At 43.3% G+C, this 19259-nt stretch overlaps 1 protein-coding gene across 11 annotated transcripts in view; it reads left to right on the forward strand.

Annotated features, from left to right (window-relative positions):
- LOC135920980 (uncharacterized) overlaps positions 1-19259 on the forward strand; it is a 377473-nt gene that overhangs the window by 234658 nt on the left and 123556 nt on the right. For 4 of the 11 annotated variants that reach the window (XR_010570383.1, XR_010570385.1, XM_070521927.1 and 1 more), the window contains 3 exons: positions 2846-2920; positions 3337-3444; positions 4056-5636. The exons of 1 other annotated variant lie outside the window; for it this stretch is intronic. Coding sequence is in view for 5 of the 10 variants with exons in the window: in XM_070521927.1 (XP_070378028.1) it covers positions 2846-2920; positions 3337-3444; positions 4056-4152 (280 nt within the window). In the remaining 5 variants the exon portion in view is untranslated. Of the gene's footprint in view, positions 1-2845; positions 2921-3336; positions 3445-4055; positions 5637-19259 lie in introns of those variants that run through there. 6 more of the 11 variants (XR_010570389.1, XR_010570390.1, XR_010570387.1 and 3 more) reach the window with 3 other exon arrangements.

Genomic DNA, 19259 nt, shown 5'->3' on the forward strand with positions numbered 1-19259 from the left:
TTGTGGATATATATGCATAGAAAGTGTATATGAAGGCACCCACGAAGTTGCTCACACGGACCTTGTATGCAGGACATGCATGCAGTTTTGTTCTGCGGAACAATAAAATAACTTGTCAAATAAAATATCTATGTCGCCTCAGGCATGTCCGAAGCACACCTGTCTGTTAATGAAATGATAAAATAATGATAAAACATATTTGACCTCTTCTTCGATATAACTTATTTTCTTTGATTCAGTGAATCAACATGTGCCGCTTGGTTTTTGGCTAATCACTTTCTCGACGACAGACTGAGATTTCGAACAATCTGTTTAAAACGGTTTTTTGAACTCGAGCTGCGACCAGTTCTTGTAGCTGCCTTGTTTGTTTTGCTGAATCACAGGTAGCGCCTGACTACACAAAAATCTATGCGACATTATTGCAATTTCTACAAGACTCTTTAGCACCATAAATAGAAGTAACCTTAAAACGTGGATTGGCTTTCCGACCCTGAAATGGTGCGAATATTGCTAAGCTTCGGACAGAGTAAAATAAAAATTTGCATGATTAAAAAAAAATAGCGGCCCAATTGAATTCCGGTACTTGTGTTCCGATGTACACTCGCTCTTCAAATTATCCTTCAACTGCTACAGATTTTCTTCTCGCTTCCTGGTGACCCCTTAGCACACACATTCTCACAGCTCCAGACGTGGTGTCATCCGCTAAAGCGTCTGCGACCCATCGATCGGCTGAGGCCTTTGTCCGAGTTTCGTAGAGGTACGCGGCTGCCTGAATAGGTGGATGCTGGCGCATCACTTCACTGCCTGTAGTAATACCCCATGCACTCTGGCGGGTAAACATTCCTAATTGCTCAAACGTATCACCTGTAGCGTCAGGACTACAGTTCGGCGTCCACAGCTGAGGGCGCTTGAGTACCGTGGCACTTAGCTGTTACCATGGTTCGCAGCTTCTACTTGGCAATACTGAGTAGCTTGCTTCTCCAAGCTTACAACCAAAATAAGATATGCTATCGACCCACTACATAAGCCCTGTAGCTGTGGTGCTTTCTTGCAGAGCAAGAGGCCGTCCTTGTGATCCCTGGCCGAAAACTGGCAGCACTCTGACAGGGGCCCAAGGCAAAATCAATCAGATCCACTGATATCAGCTCACGTGAATGAAAACCAGTTCGTCAATATGATTCCTAAACCCCCACACCAAGGAGCGTTTGGTACCCCACGCCTGGCTTTCAATCTTTCACGGCAGCGAAATCGTTAGGTCCTATTGAGCTTAGCTTATCAAAAGCTTTGTCGAAGCAGCCCCAAGTCTCCTCATCCCACTTACTAGCCTATAGTCATGTTACGTCGTGAAAAATTGGCTACTTTGTTTCTTGTCTTCATATACCTAACTGGTTGATGCCAAACGCTTTTTCGCGTTTCCATGCCAACGGTGAAATGTTTCTAATTTAACTCGTGCTCATTGCAATCTCTTTATTACACTGCTTCTCAACTGACTATCAATAGGACCACAGCTCTGAGTACAGTTTGCTTCCAAGATTCATAAAAACATGCACTCCATGCTTACTGCTTTATCTGTACTGTAAGGAATACACCTCACTCGAGTTTACAGTTCCTTTGACATCTGCAAGATTAACTTCACCTAACATAGGACGTTAAGTTTACTACACTGTTCACTAGTTACAGAAGTAGCCGTAAGAACAACGACGCCCCGTCTGACCTGATGAATACTCTGTTCCTGTGTGGCATAATGTAATATTGCGCTATAGATTTACATCACGGAAAGCTCGCCGAAGCCATTACTTCAAATTGCAAAGAATTGAAAACTGATTTGCACATTGTAGTTCAGGACAGTCCAGTTCTCTCTCAACGCACGACCCTTCTGGGTAACATAATGATAAAGGCAGAGACCAAATCATCTGTAAAATGTTCTGGAGTAGTAGCGCCCGTGCCACTTCACGTCCCTGGTGATATTTCGGTTTCAGAGGACAAGGTTAGACCAAAATAATTGCGACGTCTTTTTTCGACCTTAGCTTTGACAAGGGGCGAGTCTTGTCAGTACCACATTAACAGGGTAATAACGGGCCCCGCACGTACCTTAAGATCGCGAAATTTTACGTAATCACGATAGCCCAGATATCTTTACCGTAAAGCAGGAGACACGTATTTGCTCTGCAAGTGGCACCAGAACTGATCTTTATATAAAGAATCAGGCCTGGTGTCACCGTAGTTTATGTTTTTTAGTTCACCGATTTGTCCTTATTTAGTGCTCTAAGATTCCTGAACCTTAACACAAAGTAACTTATGTAAGGTAGAATATCCCCGATCCCGCTGACTTCATTACAAAGACGTTTGACGCATTCTTCTTCATCTAAGCGTCTAGATTTCGTTATAGCTAAAACAAAAAACACAGTCCTCTCTTTTTTACTTTTCGCTATAAAAATAGACGCGGTTCCTTTTCTAGTAGTTATCATGCATAAGGTAGTGCACAGGTAATAGGGAAACCACGGTGTTTTACTTCTGCAGGCTTCTTACCGCATTGTAACGTTGGTTTTTTTGTCTCAAGATTAATTATTTTCTATGTCAGTGGTTTCTGCTCCGACAGCGCGAGTTTACTACTGACATGGTGCCATTAATTCTCATCAAAGAATTCCGGCTACTTCGCGCTTGTTTTGCGTTGTGCTGTTGTTTTCCAGTCGCCTAGCACCTGCTATTTTCTTTCCTGCTACTGAAAATAAGCCAACCTTGCGGCCTTGTGGAATCCCAGAAGGCAGTTGCAGTTCCTTGCGCCTCTTGCCTCTCTGCCGTTTTTCTTCGTTCATTCCTGAACAAAGATTTCTTCTCCACGTAGATATCCTGAACAAGGACTTGCTAAGCCTGACACCCTTAGTTGTCTGTTGCCATCACAGCGTTATTGCGTACGATTGTGAGTACTTGTTTTCATCCGCAAAAATAGAATGTCAATAGTATTTTAAGAACTCTCATGTTGCCCTATTAAAATAATACTATAGCGGATCAGGCCAAGGGAACCATTAGCCAGCGCCTTAAAGAAATGAGTGAAAATTAAGATCATGGGCACCTAGAGCCTCTCATTCAAGGAATCGCACATGTAGCGGAACAACTCAAAAGTGAAGTACTCAGATAAAAGCACTTTCGACTGGGAGAAAAAGAACAAAAAATATCATTATCCCTTAAGGTCACTCTAACCTTTCTGTACCAAGAGTTTCCGCAGTATGTAGAGTAACATGAAATAATTATTGGCACTTCACGTGTTGTAGTCAATTCACGATAAAATTAGGCGCATAGTATTCACAATTTTCGCCTCATTTATGTTCCTTGCAGACAACTTCGACCACTGCTTCAGATTTTTTGCAAGCTCCAACCATGGTACGAGGCCTCTAGCTGTAAATATTGGGCTGGGCACGATATTCACCTTTGCTGTCGTATCAGGCAAGTGATAGCAAGTGTGCGCTTTACGCAATGTTTGTTCTCTCAAGAGAGAGAGAGAGAGAAAAGCGGTGGAAAGACAGGGAGGTTAGCCAGTGTAAGTACCGGCGCGCTACCCTGTGCCGGGAAAGGGGTAAAGGGAATAAAAAGAGAAAGAAGTACAAAAAAGGAAACAGAAAAAATCACACAGTAACGCGATGATACACGCTACAACATTGAAAGGCAGTCGTGCAATTCACATGTCCTCAAATATAATGCGTCCTGCTTCGAAAGCTTTAGCGGGAGCTAGATCTGTCTAAAAGCTGCAACCGCAGAGTGAGGGATAATGCACGATGCTGAGCTGAAAGCTTTCGTTTCACTTTGTTTTACCTGTATCAGAAGAGGTACAGCTGACGTCAGATATCGTTAAGAGGACGGACGGCAATACGCCTCAAGTTTATGGCCGTTCATTACGTTCATTACGTTCAAACTACGCATTTAAATGGAAAATGGCACTACGTCTGATGCACTGTGAACAAGGAACTTGCACAGGTTACGAAACGTAATCTTTTTTTATTTTTCACTTGTTCGGAGGCCGTAATTTTTTCATTAATAAAACGTCTGTTTGTTTACAGTGGGGCCTCGTTGCAACATGCCATTCCATTTGATACGCCAACTTGTAGAGACGTTCTTCCTTTCGTTGGCAAACCTGAAATGCCTCAGTCCTACTGAACGGAGACCGAAGCAAGCAAACCGGCTGGGTTCAGGCGGAATTCTTCCGATGTCACTTTACAGAATTAGGTCACTTGGTAATTTGCAGCACGTTTCGCACATGAGAAATTCAATATCGCAGTTACAATAATAAAAAAATAACTAACTAGCCACCATCTGTGATTGAGCGCCTGTGATCGGTGTGCGACCTTTGCTTAGTTCATCTGTCTCTTGTTTTCGCGGTTCTTGCTCAATTTGTCGCGTACACGTAAGTCAGAAAGCGGTGTAATGTTTGACAAGAGTTGTTTAGATACCAAAGCAATTTCTCTTTTTCGAAAGTATACAAGTATGACAGGCGCCATTCAATGCACGCGTGTATCTTTAGATTATCTTTCATTAGCGACGGCAGGCTTTAAGATTATTTACTAAATAGACGAGCAATCCTAACATGATGGGTGCTTACCTTCACGACCAATTATCATTTCTACTACACGCACCTATAAAGAATAACTCGTGTTAGTTCCACTAGTGTGCCTCAGAATAATGACACGAAAATGGGGGAACTAATGTAAGACGAAGAAGCCAGTGTATTGAGTTGCCAACGCTTTTTAGTGAAAGCGGCCGTGCCATTTGACGTGTGTACGCTCGCATAAATACCGTAGCCTGCTTGTGTATCATACAGGGGCATTCGGGCATGTAGATGTCCTTCTAACGATGCTGTGTGTACAAAATGCTGTGTGCTGACTTGCCCGTCATATTGGAAAATTTTTGGAAGGCTTGAAATGTCTTTGGAAAGACTATTTTTTCAAGCATTTCTGATGTAGGTTCTCTTCCTGCTTAGTACACTCGGTAAACGCTGAGCGTCCTGACTTTAGAGAAGTGATCACCGCTAGCAAACAATCCAACGTAAATGCATGTTAAAAGGCCAAATTAAAATGTATCAAGCATCTCAACGTGCCTTCTTTCCCGCTAGCAGTTCATAACACGAAAAATCGTTCAGTGGGGTTTAATTGGATATTAATGCTTTCGCACTCACAGCTATTAAGAAGTACCTAGGTGCGCTCTCATATTTATATTTGCATTTCTTTTGTCATGTTGTTTTCATCATCTACTTTTTTGGTTATTGAAGTTAATTCTTGTTAACTTCGCATATGCCATCTTGTTAATTGCATTTTGTTACTATTTTGTTTTTGAAAGTTCATCAGTTGTGTTTTGTTCGGATGGTTTTTGTTTCGCTGTTCATCTGTTGTTCTTAAAACGGCCTCGAGGATTAGTTTTTCCCTGTCGTATCAATTATTTTTTGCCAGTAGAAGATAGCGTGCACACTTCGTGTTAGTGCTAGTAATATGATTTTCTAATGTTTGCACAATGTCACGCATGCGATGAGGTTGCCTGTACAAGAGCTTTCCAATGTTTTTTTTTTTTTAAATAAAGATGGTAGTCTGCGTTCTTTCGGGTCGTTTCTTGTTTTCTTATGCATCTTGTGCAGCACGTTATAATTTAAATATGAATCATCTACTCCGCAAGAAAGCATTATCGAATAATGCGTTTCCCCATTAGTTTTACGCTTCCCCAGGCTTACATAATTGGTAAATATGTAATGCATTCTCGGTGGTCTGTGGTCTCAATTTCACATTGAAAATGAAGGATTGATGCCGTGTTGAGCCGCTACGAGTCTCCACACGTTCTTCAAGCCATTTAACTAGTGATGATAATGTTTCACCTTGCCTAGTGACTTTTAGGCTTCCCCCATTGTCGCAGCGCTCCAGAGACTTAGATACTCCCTGAACGTAGAAGCAGTGTTCATTAAATCTTAAAATCATGCTGTTTAACGTGCCATAGCAAGAGTGGGTTTTGACTTTTTATTTCAATCCTAACATGTAAGATACACCTATTAGGTGGCTCATAACTGCAAACACGCTCCGTTTACAATGTATAACCGTGCATTGTGACAATAACCTCCTTAAGCGTCACCTATCCCTTCGGTAGCGCTACGTACCCTTTATGGTACGTAGCGCTACTGAATGACATGGATGACATCGCTCCCGATGTCATCCCACATAAGCTTGACTAAGTGGAACACCCTGACATAGTCCCGCGTAGGTTATAGTATGTGGAACCTACTCGGAAATGCATTGTAAATGAATGGGTAGCTGGGCTAGTTGTTTTACTTGCATCTTGAAACTGTAAAAGCGCACAAAGAGAAGTACATTCAATAAAATTTTTCAGCTGTGAGTAAGCGCTTCGTCCGGTCCACTCTCTTCGCTTCGTGTATTTTTGCGCTTCTACAGCTTCAAGATACTCCGAAATGTGTTCCCCTTACTCAGAAGAACTTGCGGCATCAGCTTCCCCTGTGAGGCGCTACAGTGGAGAAATGCGAATTCTGTTGGTCGAAGCGAGGTGCTTTAACGTTCACTTAAGGATTTGCACGCGAGCGTTCTTTTGCATATCGCTGTTATGTAAATTCGGCCTCGGTGACCTCGTTTACAGAAGCACAACACCGCAGCCACTATGTTACCGTCGCAGGTCAAAAGCTACCCCGAGTGAAAAAAATCTAAGCGAAGTCTGCGACACCACTAAGCATCTTATTGCGTGCCTTGGGTATATTGCGCCACCAGTCGTATTGATTCTCTTTCTTTTCGCACCTGAAGCTTTGTGTACGTCTTGCCACTTAGGCACGCATTACTTCCTTGTTCGGCGAACAAAGCGGCTCTCCATGCTAGTGGCTGCGTAGCGATATTGATCTACTTGTAAGACAACAGTCCTTCGTTTACATCGATCAAACCACTTGACCTCTGTCCTGTCATTAGGAGATCGGAAGCGTTTTATTCAATGTCGCATCTCACATGGACCTCAAATCGGGAAAGCGCACAAAAAAAAACGGGATAAACAATCGAACACCTTATGGAAACAAGTTTCGGAAAGCCATTTACCATTCGTTGCTAAGCCATCGGCAGAGTGTCGTTGAGAACCATGGTTTCCACGACAACAGTATTTATTGGTTGTGAAACATTTTCAGCAGCAGCGCTACTTACGTAGCGACTTCCAGCCACAGTGGATTGCGAGGCAGGCTACCCTTTTACCAAGCATGGACCTTTAAATGAGAAAAAAAAACTCATAACCACAATAGGAGAAAACAGAAAAGGCCATACTCAGGCACGATATGAAGCTGGATAAACGAAACGTGCGAAAGCCTTGTGCCCGTGTGTTAGAAAAGCTACATAATAAAAGCACTCTTCAAGTAGGACCTGCTTGACAAATCCTTTTATTCTTTTTGTGATGAGTAAGGCGGCGTAACATGTTCTGAATCGTAAAGCTTCGGGGGCCGCACACTCAGAGCTTTTCTTTCTCGAATGCTATTTAGCTTTTTGGCAGTGCGCCTACTGTGACCGTATTATCGAAGGAATGAGTGGAGCCACACAAATCGCAGTGAATATAGCTTAACGCCCGTTCGCAGGAGAAGTAAAGGAAACAACATGCATTAGGTAACACGGATTAGGATGCATTCTCAGATTATGAACAGCACGTTGCCGTTATCCCTCAAGAGAGGATTGTATAAAAGCTGTGTCTTATCAGTATTCACCTATGGGGCAGAAACCTGGAGGCTTACGAAAAGGGTTCTACTTAAATTGAGGACGACGGAACAATCTATGTGAAGAAGGATGATGGGTGTAACGTTAAGGTGGATAAGAAGAGAGCTGATTGGGTGATGGAACAAACGCGAGGTAATGACATCTTAGTTGAAATCAAGAAAAGAAATGGGCAAGGGCAGGGCATGTAATGGGGAGGGAAGATAACCGGTGGTCATTAAGGGTTACGGACTGGATTCCAAGAGCATGAAAGCGTAGCAGGGGACGGCAGATTGTTAGGTGGAGAGATGACATTAAGGAATTTGCAAGGACAACATGGCCACAATTAGCACGTGACCGGGGTAGTTGGAGAAGTATGGGAAAGGCCTTTGTCTGGCAGTGGGTGTAGCCCGGCTGATTATTATTATTATTATTATTATTATTATTATTATTATTATTATTATTATTATTATTATTATTATTATTATTATTATTATTATTATTATTATTATTATTATTATTATTATGTTGCGACGACGCTTCGATGCTCTGAAAGACCATGGTGTAACACCACGAAACACTTGTGAAGCGAAATTTCATTGCAAATCCTCTATTAAATCTGCTATCAACTCTTGCATGTTCCTTTTTTTTCCACACAAGAAGGCTACAATGGGCTGTATGCTGCGGTGAACATTTTAATTACCACACTTCTCCTAAATGTAGCGTTATTAAGCGCGCAAGTGTCAACATTACAAAATTGCTTGATGACTTAGAGACACAGCTTCAGGCACGCTAACTGCATACAGCTAAGTAGTGAATAAACCTGAGCTACGCAAGGCCATATATGACTTTGAACATTTTGTGGGCCCGCTCCGCGGTTTAGATTCGCTTTGCGAATGAGACAAGGCATTAAATCTTGCAATTCTATGGTCACAGAGGAGGCTAATATACATGAAACAGATATCATATTATATTCCTTCAGGGACCTGCTAGAAGGATCTTTTGCCGTCTATAGCATTATCACACGTAGCTGCAATACGATAAAAATCTGTGTAACATGATTGAGAATAGGTTATATTTGACCTTAACAAGTGAAAGTGCAAAAATTATGAAGACATCATGATTCTCTAATGCAGTGATTAAGCTCAATAGTGAGCTATATACCTTTTTTAAAAAGAAAAAAAATCTGCCTTTTAGCTCTTTCCTTTTTTTGGCAGAAGTGGCACTGTGCTCATGCAGAAGTAAACACCACGTCTTCACATGCGTTTTCGGCATTCCAGCGGCCAGCCACACTGCTGACGCAAAATTTACCTGAAGAAGTGGAGGTTGGCCCGGGAACTCATCCATCATGCTTTCAGTGGACTTCATGCAGAGCATCATAACGTCAGCCAGGCTTTTCAGCATAACGCTGAATCTCAGATCGGCCATAAGAACTTCCACCAATAGCAAAACAGTCAAGCACTACTTTGGGACTCGTGCTCTGGATCCAGACGCGCTTCACCGCTCAGCTACGTTTCGCTGCGAGTCTGTCTCTCCGACCTAATGAAAGGAGGCGGCTGTATCGACTAGTGCAGCACGACCGGGCTTTTGCGTAGGATCTCGCCTGAACAGACACGTATTTACGACCCTTTCATCTGACTCGTATATGAGACGAGATTCATCTCGAAATAGCTTCTTTCCTTGGTGCTCGTGTACTTGCTATTTCGCTCGCCGGAAGCCCTTTGATACAGCCCCGATGACAGCGCTCTTCGGAATGCTATATTGCTGTGCGACGGATGGCCTGAATGGAGCACGCGCCAGGAATTGATATGGAAACGGGAAGTATGATCGTGATATTTGCTTCGTACTTTTTTTTAGGTTGCGAGAAATCTAGTCAGTAGAGATTTCTCGTTCTGCAAATGCTCTCTAAAGCTTCATCGTTGCTTTAAATAGATATAAGAGCCGATATATACTTTGAATTTGCATTGTTTTTGAAAACAACTATAAAAAATAAGAGTTTAGTGATTCGGCCTGATGGGAACTCGTTTACCCGGGTAGCAGCAGGCTCTCATAGGGCATATCAGCGTCATCTACTTTATCGACGCTACTGTAGATAAAGCCGGTTGTGGCCTGCGACATACACGCACAAATGGCACAACACCGACCACGCGTGTACAGCGTAAAATACGTAGCAGTACGTTGCAACGGAACAGGTGGTCCCGGCATTCAATAGTTTTCAATTTCTGTTTGATCACTTTTTTTGTCCAAAACTGGTTACCACAGGAGACAGGGAACCTTTATTTCCGCAACTGAACATCATTAGGAAAAATATGTATACAGCTGTGCTTTAAGCAACAAGGCGGATAGGTTCACTGACAATACATTCTTTGATATTCGCCATTGTGAGTGACATCAGTTCTCAGACAGAAAAGTCTGATGACATGTTGTCTTTTAAAAGAAACTAAAGGAAATAAATTTACGTGCAACTGGATTGAATTGCCGTATTCAAAGTGGCGGCCTTTTCTGTGCATGTTATGCAATGGATTGGTCAACTTTCTTTGCCCCTTCGGCAGCACAGCTGGCAGTATATTACTTTATTCTCATGATATCGCACAATGCCGACAGTCTACGTGGCTGTATGCTGCAGACGGCGATCTGCCTTATGTCAACTTGGTGAAGATCTCCTAGGTGGGTGGATGGATGGTCATGATGAGAATGCGACCCCTGGTGGCATTCTTCGACATAGTCAACGAGGAAGAAGCTGTCGAGGACGTCCATGGTAAAGATGGGCTGGTATAGCACTACCACATCTGCATTAAAAAATGATGCGTAACTATTGCAATGTACGCAGTACTTCAGTACGGTATAACGTGACTGTACCTCTTTTGCTCACGGTGCCTGGAGGTGAAGGTTCAGTTTGCTTTTGTGTCTTATGGTCTAGCTGCGGCAAGATAAAAAGTACGAACAAGACTTCCGATTTAAGCATCACCCTCTGGTGATGAAGATATCCCCTCGCATGAAGGGCTAGTGCTAAGAATAACAAATACTCCTGCATAAATACGGCAACCTAAATTGAAACATTTTCCGTACTCATTCAAATAGCTCTGAATACTTTGCAAATCACCGTTACAGAACTTATAAAGCTTCTGCGTCTGATCTATGTAATTTTATAGAAATTAGTAACGAAAGCATGCGCTAACTACTTTTATTTTGTGAGCTGGGCATTTCCGGCTCAATTCTGAGAATCGGAATAATGTGTTAGTGCAGAAACTTATAGAGCACAATTGCTTCCATATCGTAATTTTGTCGTCATTGCGCACGTGTTTGCGTGTGTGCTCTTTGAAAGACCCCGCGAACTGCTTTGCCTTGTGGACGAACATTTAGGAGCTTCAATAAACTTGCCATGGATTAATGCTAGACTCGTACAGGCTCACTTCGTTTTCCTCGGTAGTAGTGTCATTACTGCATACGAAGAATCCGTTTTTTACCTGCAAAATAGCACATTCGTACTTGCGGTGCAGGTGAGCATTCTTTGAGCAACGCAGAGGTCCAGGCGATCTTCATGTGTTGTGGTTGGGGGCGGGTCTATTAGTGATGAGGTCCGGGCGGTTTCTACGTGCATTGGGGGGTCGGGCGGGGCTATTAGCTATGTCACTCGGGTGGTTTCGACATGTGCTCGGGATGTTGCGGTGTACTAACTTTGTATATAGAGAATGGTATACGTGCGAATCGACGGCCTCCCTACAAAGGTCACGTTTGTGCTCTTTGTGCTGGCGCTATCGTTATGCTGACGCGTCCACCGCTCAACGCCACGCCATTCTCTGTGCTTGCCCATGTCATCGACGTTGTGTCATTGTCGCCGAGCTGCCGTTTTACTATCATCATCAGTTGAGCGACTTCATTTGTTTATCGTCATGCCATCGTCGTAATACTGCCTCCAACAATCTATCGATGTCATTTCATATTGGTCATCATATCGTAGTAGGGGGGCCATCGCTTATTCGTGATTACGCAACAATCGTCATGTCATTATGTTTCCTCTGTCATCGATTGACAGCTTTTATCATAGCTTCGTTCTCATACCATCATCGCTATGCGATCGTGTTCGTACCATAGTCGTCATTCCAGCGTCATCGTACGCTTCTCGCCATACCCTCGTCGTCACGCCATTTTTGTCATGTACTCGACGTCATACAGCGATCCCCATGTAGTTGTCACACTGTCATCATTATACCATCGTCATCACTTCGGAACCCTCATCCCGTTGTCTTTATACCGTCGTCGCTATCTTTTCTTTTCGATCGAGTGTCATTCCTTCTTCTGAATTCCATCGTCTTCATTGCGTTGTCACTATAAACTCTTCGGTATTTCGCCTTGCTCACGGGCACCCTTGGCAAGTGAGGGCTACAACAAAGTGGGACGATCGAGCCTAACTGTGGAAGGGCAGCCGTCTTGTATCAGAGAGACTCCTCACGACCACCAACAGCTTAGTGTAGTTGGGTACTACACCTACACATCCAACAAAACAGAATTGAACTTCACCCCGAAAGACCAAGTTCTGGCCGTTTTAAGAGTCGTCCGCTACTTCCGTTCGTACTTAGAAGGTCCAAAGTTCAAGCTATTCACAAACCATGAAGCACGAACGTGCACATTGAAGGTGGCCCAACTGAAAGGAAAGATAGCCCATTCGGTGGGTGAAATTCAGCAATATTGCTTTAAAGTAGCTCATCGCTCGCGAGCTTGTATGAAGGACGCCGATGCTATGTCGCGATTAGCCATTGTGTTTCAAGACAACGATGAAGAGGCAAATGTTGCAAGGTTATTGCAAGGAACCGAAGTTTTTCAGCGTACTAAAATAGGCGAGTTGCCGTTCCCACTTCCTTGGTTCCAAAAAAAATTGGAACTGTATCATGATAGCCCCGAATCAGGAGGCCATATTGGCTTTTGGAGAACCTACATGAAATTGACAAAAATGTTCTCATGACCTCATATGAAGCAAGAAACGAACTTCTATGTATTATTATGTCATGAATGCCAGATTAATTAAGTAAAATTTAAACAACTGGTGCAGGAAAAGTTTGTACCACAATATTACAACGCGCCATTTTAGGTTATTCATCTAGACTTCGCGGAACTACGAAAAGAGACTGAAGGAATAAAGACGACAAAGGCCTTCCTGTTGTGCATTGATGCGTGCACCAGGATGATTGCAACAGGGTCTGGTAGAGAGGATCCTAATAGCGTAATTCTTTTTAAAAAGGAAACCCTTTCACAATGTAAAGCAAATTGTCTCCGACAATGGACCTGCTTTCCGAAGTCGTCGGCTACAGGAATGGGCTGAAAAGCGTAACATCAAGTTACGGTTAATTGTGCCCTATCATCCTGCAGCAAATGAGCTGGCTGAAATGTCTATTAGTCACATCAAACAACACATTAGCATGTATCCAGCATTCCCAGGGGGTTGGGAATGTTGTCTGAAAGCGGCAGTAGCTCACCCCAACCACTCGCGTACAACTGACCTGGTATGCACTCCTCTATTCGCTGCAACTGGGAGACCAGCTTATCTGCCTGCAGACATAAGCCTCGGCATTGAGAAGAACATAACGCTCACAGAAGCAGCAAGAAGTGAAGATAGTAGATTAAGGTATCATAAAAGAATGAAGAGAAATTTCGACAAGAGGCAAAATACAACGTTAGCAACACTCGACGTTGATGACTTCGTACTGAAAAAAGAGGGCCAAGCCTGAACGCCGCCTATAACGGGCCATTTTATGGAATCAAGATGGCAAGTCAACAAGGAACCTTAAAGACCATATGGCACATTGGTCCCAATGGGACCATGGAATCCGCTCCTATTGGCAATATATTCAACTATCATCGCAGGACGGATGCAAACAATGCTGGGGGGAATGAAGCAGTCCTATGACGGCCTGAAAATATAAGAAGTTGAAAGAAGGGGCAGAAAGAGAAAAAAGAATAAAGAAGAAGTGCGATAGAGCAAAATGGAGTCTATGTTGTCAAGCTGCTAAGTGCAGTTTTATTACAAACGGGCCTTCATAAATGTGCTTTGTCGCAACATCGCCCGAATGTTCATGGTGTTATCTTCGATAGACGTCGTGAGATTAGCTCTGCTGTAGTTTATTTTGTCTCCTAGGGACAGCCAGCAGGCCTGCTGACAGATCACCCCCACAGTCAACGAACTGAACAAAATATCTATCAATTTCCTGCGTTAAATTGCCTTGAAGTGGGTTATAAAGGTGGGACATCAAAACCACAAGGTTCCTTGAAAGGTCCAGATATATATATATATATATACCTGAATAGCGGCACAGCGAAGATGGTGCGCATTGATTTGTTCTTGTGTGCAGGATGCGGTAATACCAGTTTTTATAATAAATATTTCAAATCAAAGTTCTCATTTCTTTGGGTAAAATATTCGAGTGTCACATTGGCACTTGTGAATATGAAAACAAACCGCTATCTTTGGTACTAATAAGGATGGAGATAACATGAATCTTTATAGGTGAGCTGTAATTTGTGGTGACATGTGCATTGATGAGCATTCACTAATACGGTGAATGGGTTTCAATAATGGGAACTCATTTTCATATTACTAAACTATGGCGCTTTGGATTGCACTTTGCGATGTTACGTGCACGCTGTGTCTGTACGTTACCATGATGAGATAACGTCAGGGTGTCCAACTTATTCTCAAGAATTTTGAACTGAAGCACTAATGGCAACTTTTATTTAGGTTTAGGTAAAACTTGCTTTTGTCGTTCAGCTTCCTAAAACGGTTGACGCAAAATTATGCCTAAAATAATAATCATGGTTAATTTATGCATTAAAGCCTTTTACTATGGTTCGCCGGAAAGTTCTATGCTGGAATTTCATGGTTAAAAAGGTAGCGATATATTGAAATACACATGGGGAACGGTGAAAAGTAAAAAAAAAAAAGAATTTGTGGCTAGTTCTGCTGGCGGTGTACTGAAAAACGTGGCGCAATCGATTTATTTGGCTGTGCAAGCTTTGTCTATGCAAGTCCTCTGATATGCTTTAAGGGGAATCTCAGGGCTCGTCTCGAAACGACATACTCCAATGGACTAGGCGGCATTCGTCCCTTGAAAGAAGGGGTCTTGCATGAACGCCTTTGACTAAATTGCCTTGTAGAAAACTAAGCAAAGATCGCTGCTTCAAAACGGCAGAAATGGTGAAAACATAAAAAATGGAATTGCAAAGGAGCTTCCGTGGCCCAAGCGAGCTGTATGGAACAAGCTTGGAATCGCGAAGTATTACTAGCCGTGGATATCACAAGTCCACATTTAGCGAAAAATTGAGGAGATGAAATTACGCGGTTTTACAATATTTCGGCAAACTGACGCGTAGGAAAAAGAATCATCAAGTTGCGTATAGCGCATCCCAAACCTTCTTTTGCTAATTTATTAAAACTTCATCGCATAAGTGGCGTTTTTAGATCTTGCGTGAGTGGGAAAGTCTCAATTTATGCATGTTGAAAGTGAGCACCCATTTGAGTATATATTGCAGTGAAGGATAATAATGAATAAAACGAAGGGATACCGACTCCCCCTTGAACTTTCTTATAGTGAGCTTTTACAGGACACACTGCGACATTCACCTATAGCCATCGAAGGTTTAGTTCGTGAATGCGATAATTAGCGACTGTCATTGCAGCCTCCATACTCCGTAATGAAAACGTCGCAATACCTTTCTTTAGACACCTGTAAAGCGTGCTTTTTCTGTAAGACATGCCTGCTATGCAAAAAAGCAATTGCGGCTGCATGTGCGCCGATTACATCGGCAGACGTTCGAGTATAGTGGTCAGCAAGGCTGGTGAGAATTTGATCGTTAGCGTTGAACTGGGATTCACTCAGAGAGCGCTCTGTAGTATGTTTATGCGGGTGGTACACAGGTTTTGCGGTGCATTGCGGGAACGACGAAGAGAGGAGGGAAACTTCCGTTTGCGAAAGCCGTAAGCGCCGGCAGCCGGAAATGAAGCGTACATTTCGCTGAGCAGTCCGGATTTAATTAAACGAACGCGTCCACAAATGCCTTGGCGGGGGTATATCGGGAAACGGAGAAGGAAAAGTGGGCGCCCATTTTCTATCGGAAAAGCTAATTTGGCTGTAGATGGAAAACCGGTGAAGGATGAACTGCGCATATTGAAGCCTCACGTTCAAAGTTCAAATGGCGTCTTTGGGGCGATGGGCGAGCTCTCGTAATAACGGCCAGAGTCCAGCTAGTGCCTAGCATTCTTGTCCATTTCGTTGTTGAAGTTATTTCGCGACAAAGCCCGTGCTTTCCTTTCTATCGCTCGTAACTCAATCGTAAAAAAAAAGCCAGGGCCACGTTTTGTTTTTCTTTAGCACCTTTCTGTGTTTCCTGACTAATGTTCGCCATTCTAGGTGTGCCTTATTAGGCTTTAATTCATCTTCAACGCCAGTAGTTTCACAATAATGATGACGAGGAAGTTGTGCTCATTGAAAGCATCACTATTATTTTTCCTGGGCAAGCTATCTAGACATGGAGGATAGTACGGGCATACTTCGCTTTATCGTGCGACAAAAGTTGTACTTGCAACGCTAAGGCTGTTGTCATTCATCGTGTCATGTCATTCATCGCGCGCTTTATTTCCCGCAAATAATAATAAGTTGTGCTTGTGGTATTTCTGATATAATTGGAGCGACAGTTAAGCTAATGTGTTCAAGCTGCATCTACTGCAGAACTCATTCCATTGTAATCAAAATAGACTCGCCATGGGATTTGGAAACTTTTTGACTTCTTTAGCGCGTGACTTTTTCATCTAATTTTGCCTTTTCTCGTCGCAAACAGTTTATTCATTGTGATGCTCGATCTGTATTTGTGATGTGTTTATTTAGGAACTGCTAAACAGCAATAGATGAAACTTACGCCTTTGTGCGCAGAATAACATCTGCTGTCTCGGCAAACAAACGCTAACGCTGTTAAAGTGTCACCGGCAAAGCGCCCGCCATAAGCAACTTGTGTATCCACACGCTAAATATTATGCTACCATAGTTTACCTTTTCTTTCGCTTGCACAATTCCTTACCGCCAAGACCTTTTACTGTATGTTTCTAAATCGTCATCATTGTCATCCAAGCGACACGCAGCTCAAGTAAGGAAACACATAGGGCCAGGGTCATGGCGTTGCAACATTTTCAAAACATGCCGAGAACTTCCTTCCCTGTCGCGTCGTACGTCACAGTTATGACCAGCACTTATGTTTCACGCCTCGAGGGACAACTCCACTTTGTGCGCTCACTTCGGTGGTGCTTTCAAAAAGCTAAGCAGCTAAAATACACAAAAAGCACTGCTCCAAGAATGGAAAACGAATGACAAAAAAAGAAAGGGTGGGGGGAACAATCTTGCCATGTCCTCGCCCACTGTGCCACGCTCCACGTGGTCGATATGAGAAACGCAACCGTCATCGGCGCCTGTCCCGAGAACGGGAGCTGTAAACGCGAGTTATGGCTATTGCACTCGTGACACTTCTAAGCGCGCTGGGATGTACCGCATCTTCGCTCTTATAGGCAGCACGTGGAGTATGGAATATTGTGATGGAGACAAGCAACACGTCCGTGGATTTCTGCGGCGTTCTATAACAATATAAACCCGCAAATATTGAAACCTGCGTTGTATAAACGTTTAGGGGAAAATTTAAGTGAAAGCAAAAGAAGGATGTGAGTGCTATAGTAACCGATTTTATTTTTTCCACATTTGATTTCGTCTTCACAGGGTCTCGGCTTCGTAGCAGGAACATGAACCATGCATCTCCTCTAATTTCTCAAGCAGTGGTTCAATGAATCAAAGGCCGTAGTAGCAAAACGGTCCTACGTAAGTAGCTCTGTCAGTAAAACCCCTGTGCCAGTGGACACGTTAAACTTCATGATTTGGAGATTGTCAGTGCTTTAGTTACGCATGTTCGATTTTTTTTCACCAGCCACCTTTCCACTTCCCTTGTCTGTGGCCGTGCTCTCCTTGCCTTACTAAGCTCGACATCCAAAGCGAACTTACTTAGTTACCTATAAATACCGACACGCACGCACGCACGCACGCACGCACGCACAACACACACATTTACAGCTAAGGAGTTTGAAAATTGGGAGTCCGCGGAGCCTATCTTGTCGTCTGCTTTTTTTTTTTTCAGGAGAATATTGCTTGATATTGAGTTATTACATGCCCTGAAGAAGTTGGTTTTATAGAGGCGCTTCTCCGTCAGCAAATTTTGTGGTAGAAAACACGGTATAAAAGCCTGAGGAACAGAGTGCGAACTGGCGATACGTGCAACTGCAATTCGGTTCGCACGGTCCGCATACGCAGAATGACATTTTCTTGATTATGATGTGAAAATTGTAACACTTCACAGAGTGCTCATTTGCGTTGTTTCTAGCTGTAGTCGGTATTCGTAGACCTCGCCATGCATGGGAAATTTTTAAAAAATTGCAAGAACAGGGAGCCAAATTAGCTTAGACGTGTGTATTTGTGCGGTTCTCGCGGTGTAAATATATAAACGGACTATTCCGCTTCGAGACAACGCAGAATTCATCTAACGCGTAGAATGCTGCCTCCGAGGCACGGTTTCACGGCAGGAACACGAAACGCGCTTCGTCTTCTTAAGCGTAGTTATTCCATTACGGCCTCAGACATGGAGCAAAACAGAAACAAAGAGGGTTTTGTCTTCACATAGAGCCCCGTTTGTTCATAAAAACATATTAATTAGCACTGTCAACCTATGCAGCCAATTTGGCACGCATCCGAGGAACGCGGTATATGCATCTCCCATATCTTCAATTTCGAGCGCCATAATAACAGTGGTGACCATTTGTAGACGTCATCGCATGCGCACTTTGTGTGACGTACCTAAAGCATACTGTACTGTTTTTTGTGCTACACCCAACTATGCATACGCACATTGAGTCGGCTTAGCGATACTTGTGTTGTAACTATGCGCAACATGCCATTCTCCACGAGTATGACCCGCTAGAGCCTACAGAAAAAGGACAGAATTCAGAGGCAATGATGGCCTCTCCTTAATGGTAAGTTTGCTTAATTCGGCAAACGCATGACAATTACTTCGTCTGTGAGCAATATCTTTGGGTCCAATGCACAAATTTTGTCCTTGATAAGAGCGAATTGCCACTGACAGTCTGCCTTGACTAATATTACGCCCAACATCACAACTGCCTAGCTCACACGTGCTATTACGTGAAGTTCTGACGTGTGAAGTCTTCAGTGTATGTGTGTGTGCGTGTGTGTGTGTGTGTACGTATGTACGTATGTACGTACCTGTGTTTGTCTGCGTGCGCGCATGTGTGCGTGCGTGCGTGTGTGTCTGCGTGTGCGCGCGTGTGTGTGTGTGTGTGTGTGTGTGTGCGTGTGTGCGTGTGTGTGTGTGTGTGTGTGCGTGTGTGTGTGTGTGTGTGCGTGCGTGTGTGTGTGTGTGTGTGTGTGTGTGTGTCAAAGCTCTTGGGAAAAGCGAAAAAAGTCTATTCGTTGTTCTAGGAAAAGTGGATCTTGTTCCTTACTCCGCAGCGAAAGAACC

This window comes from Dermacentor albipictus, chromosome 7 (assembly GCF_038994185.2).
Source record: "Dermacentor albipictus isolate Rhodes 1998 colony chromosome 7, USDA_Dalb.pri_finalv2, whole genome shotgun sequence".
NCBI classification, from domain to species: domain Eukaryota; kingdom Metazoa; phylum Arthropoda; class Arachnida; order Ixodida; family Ixodidae; genus Dermacentor; species Dermacentor albipictus.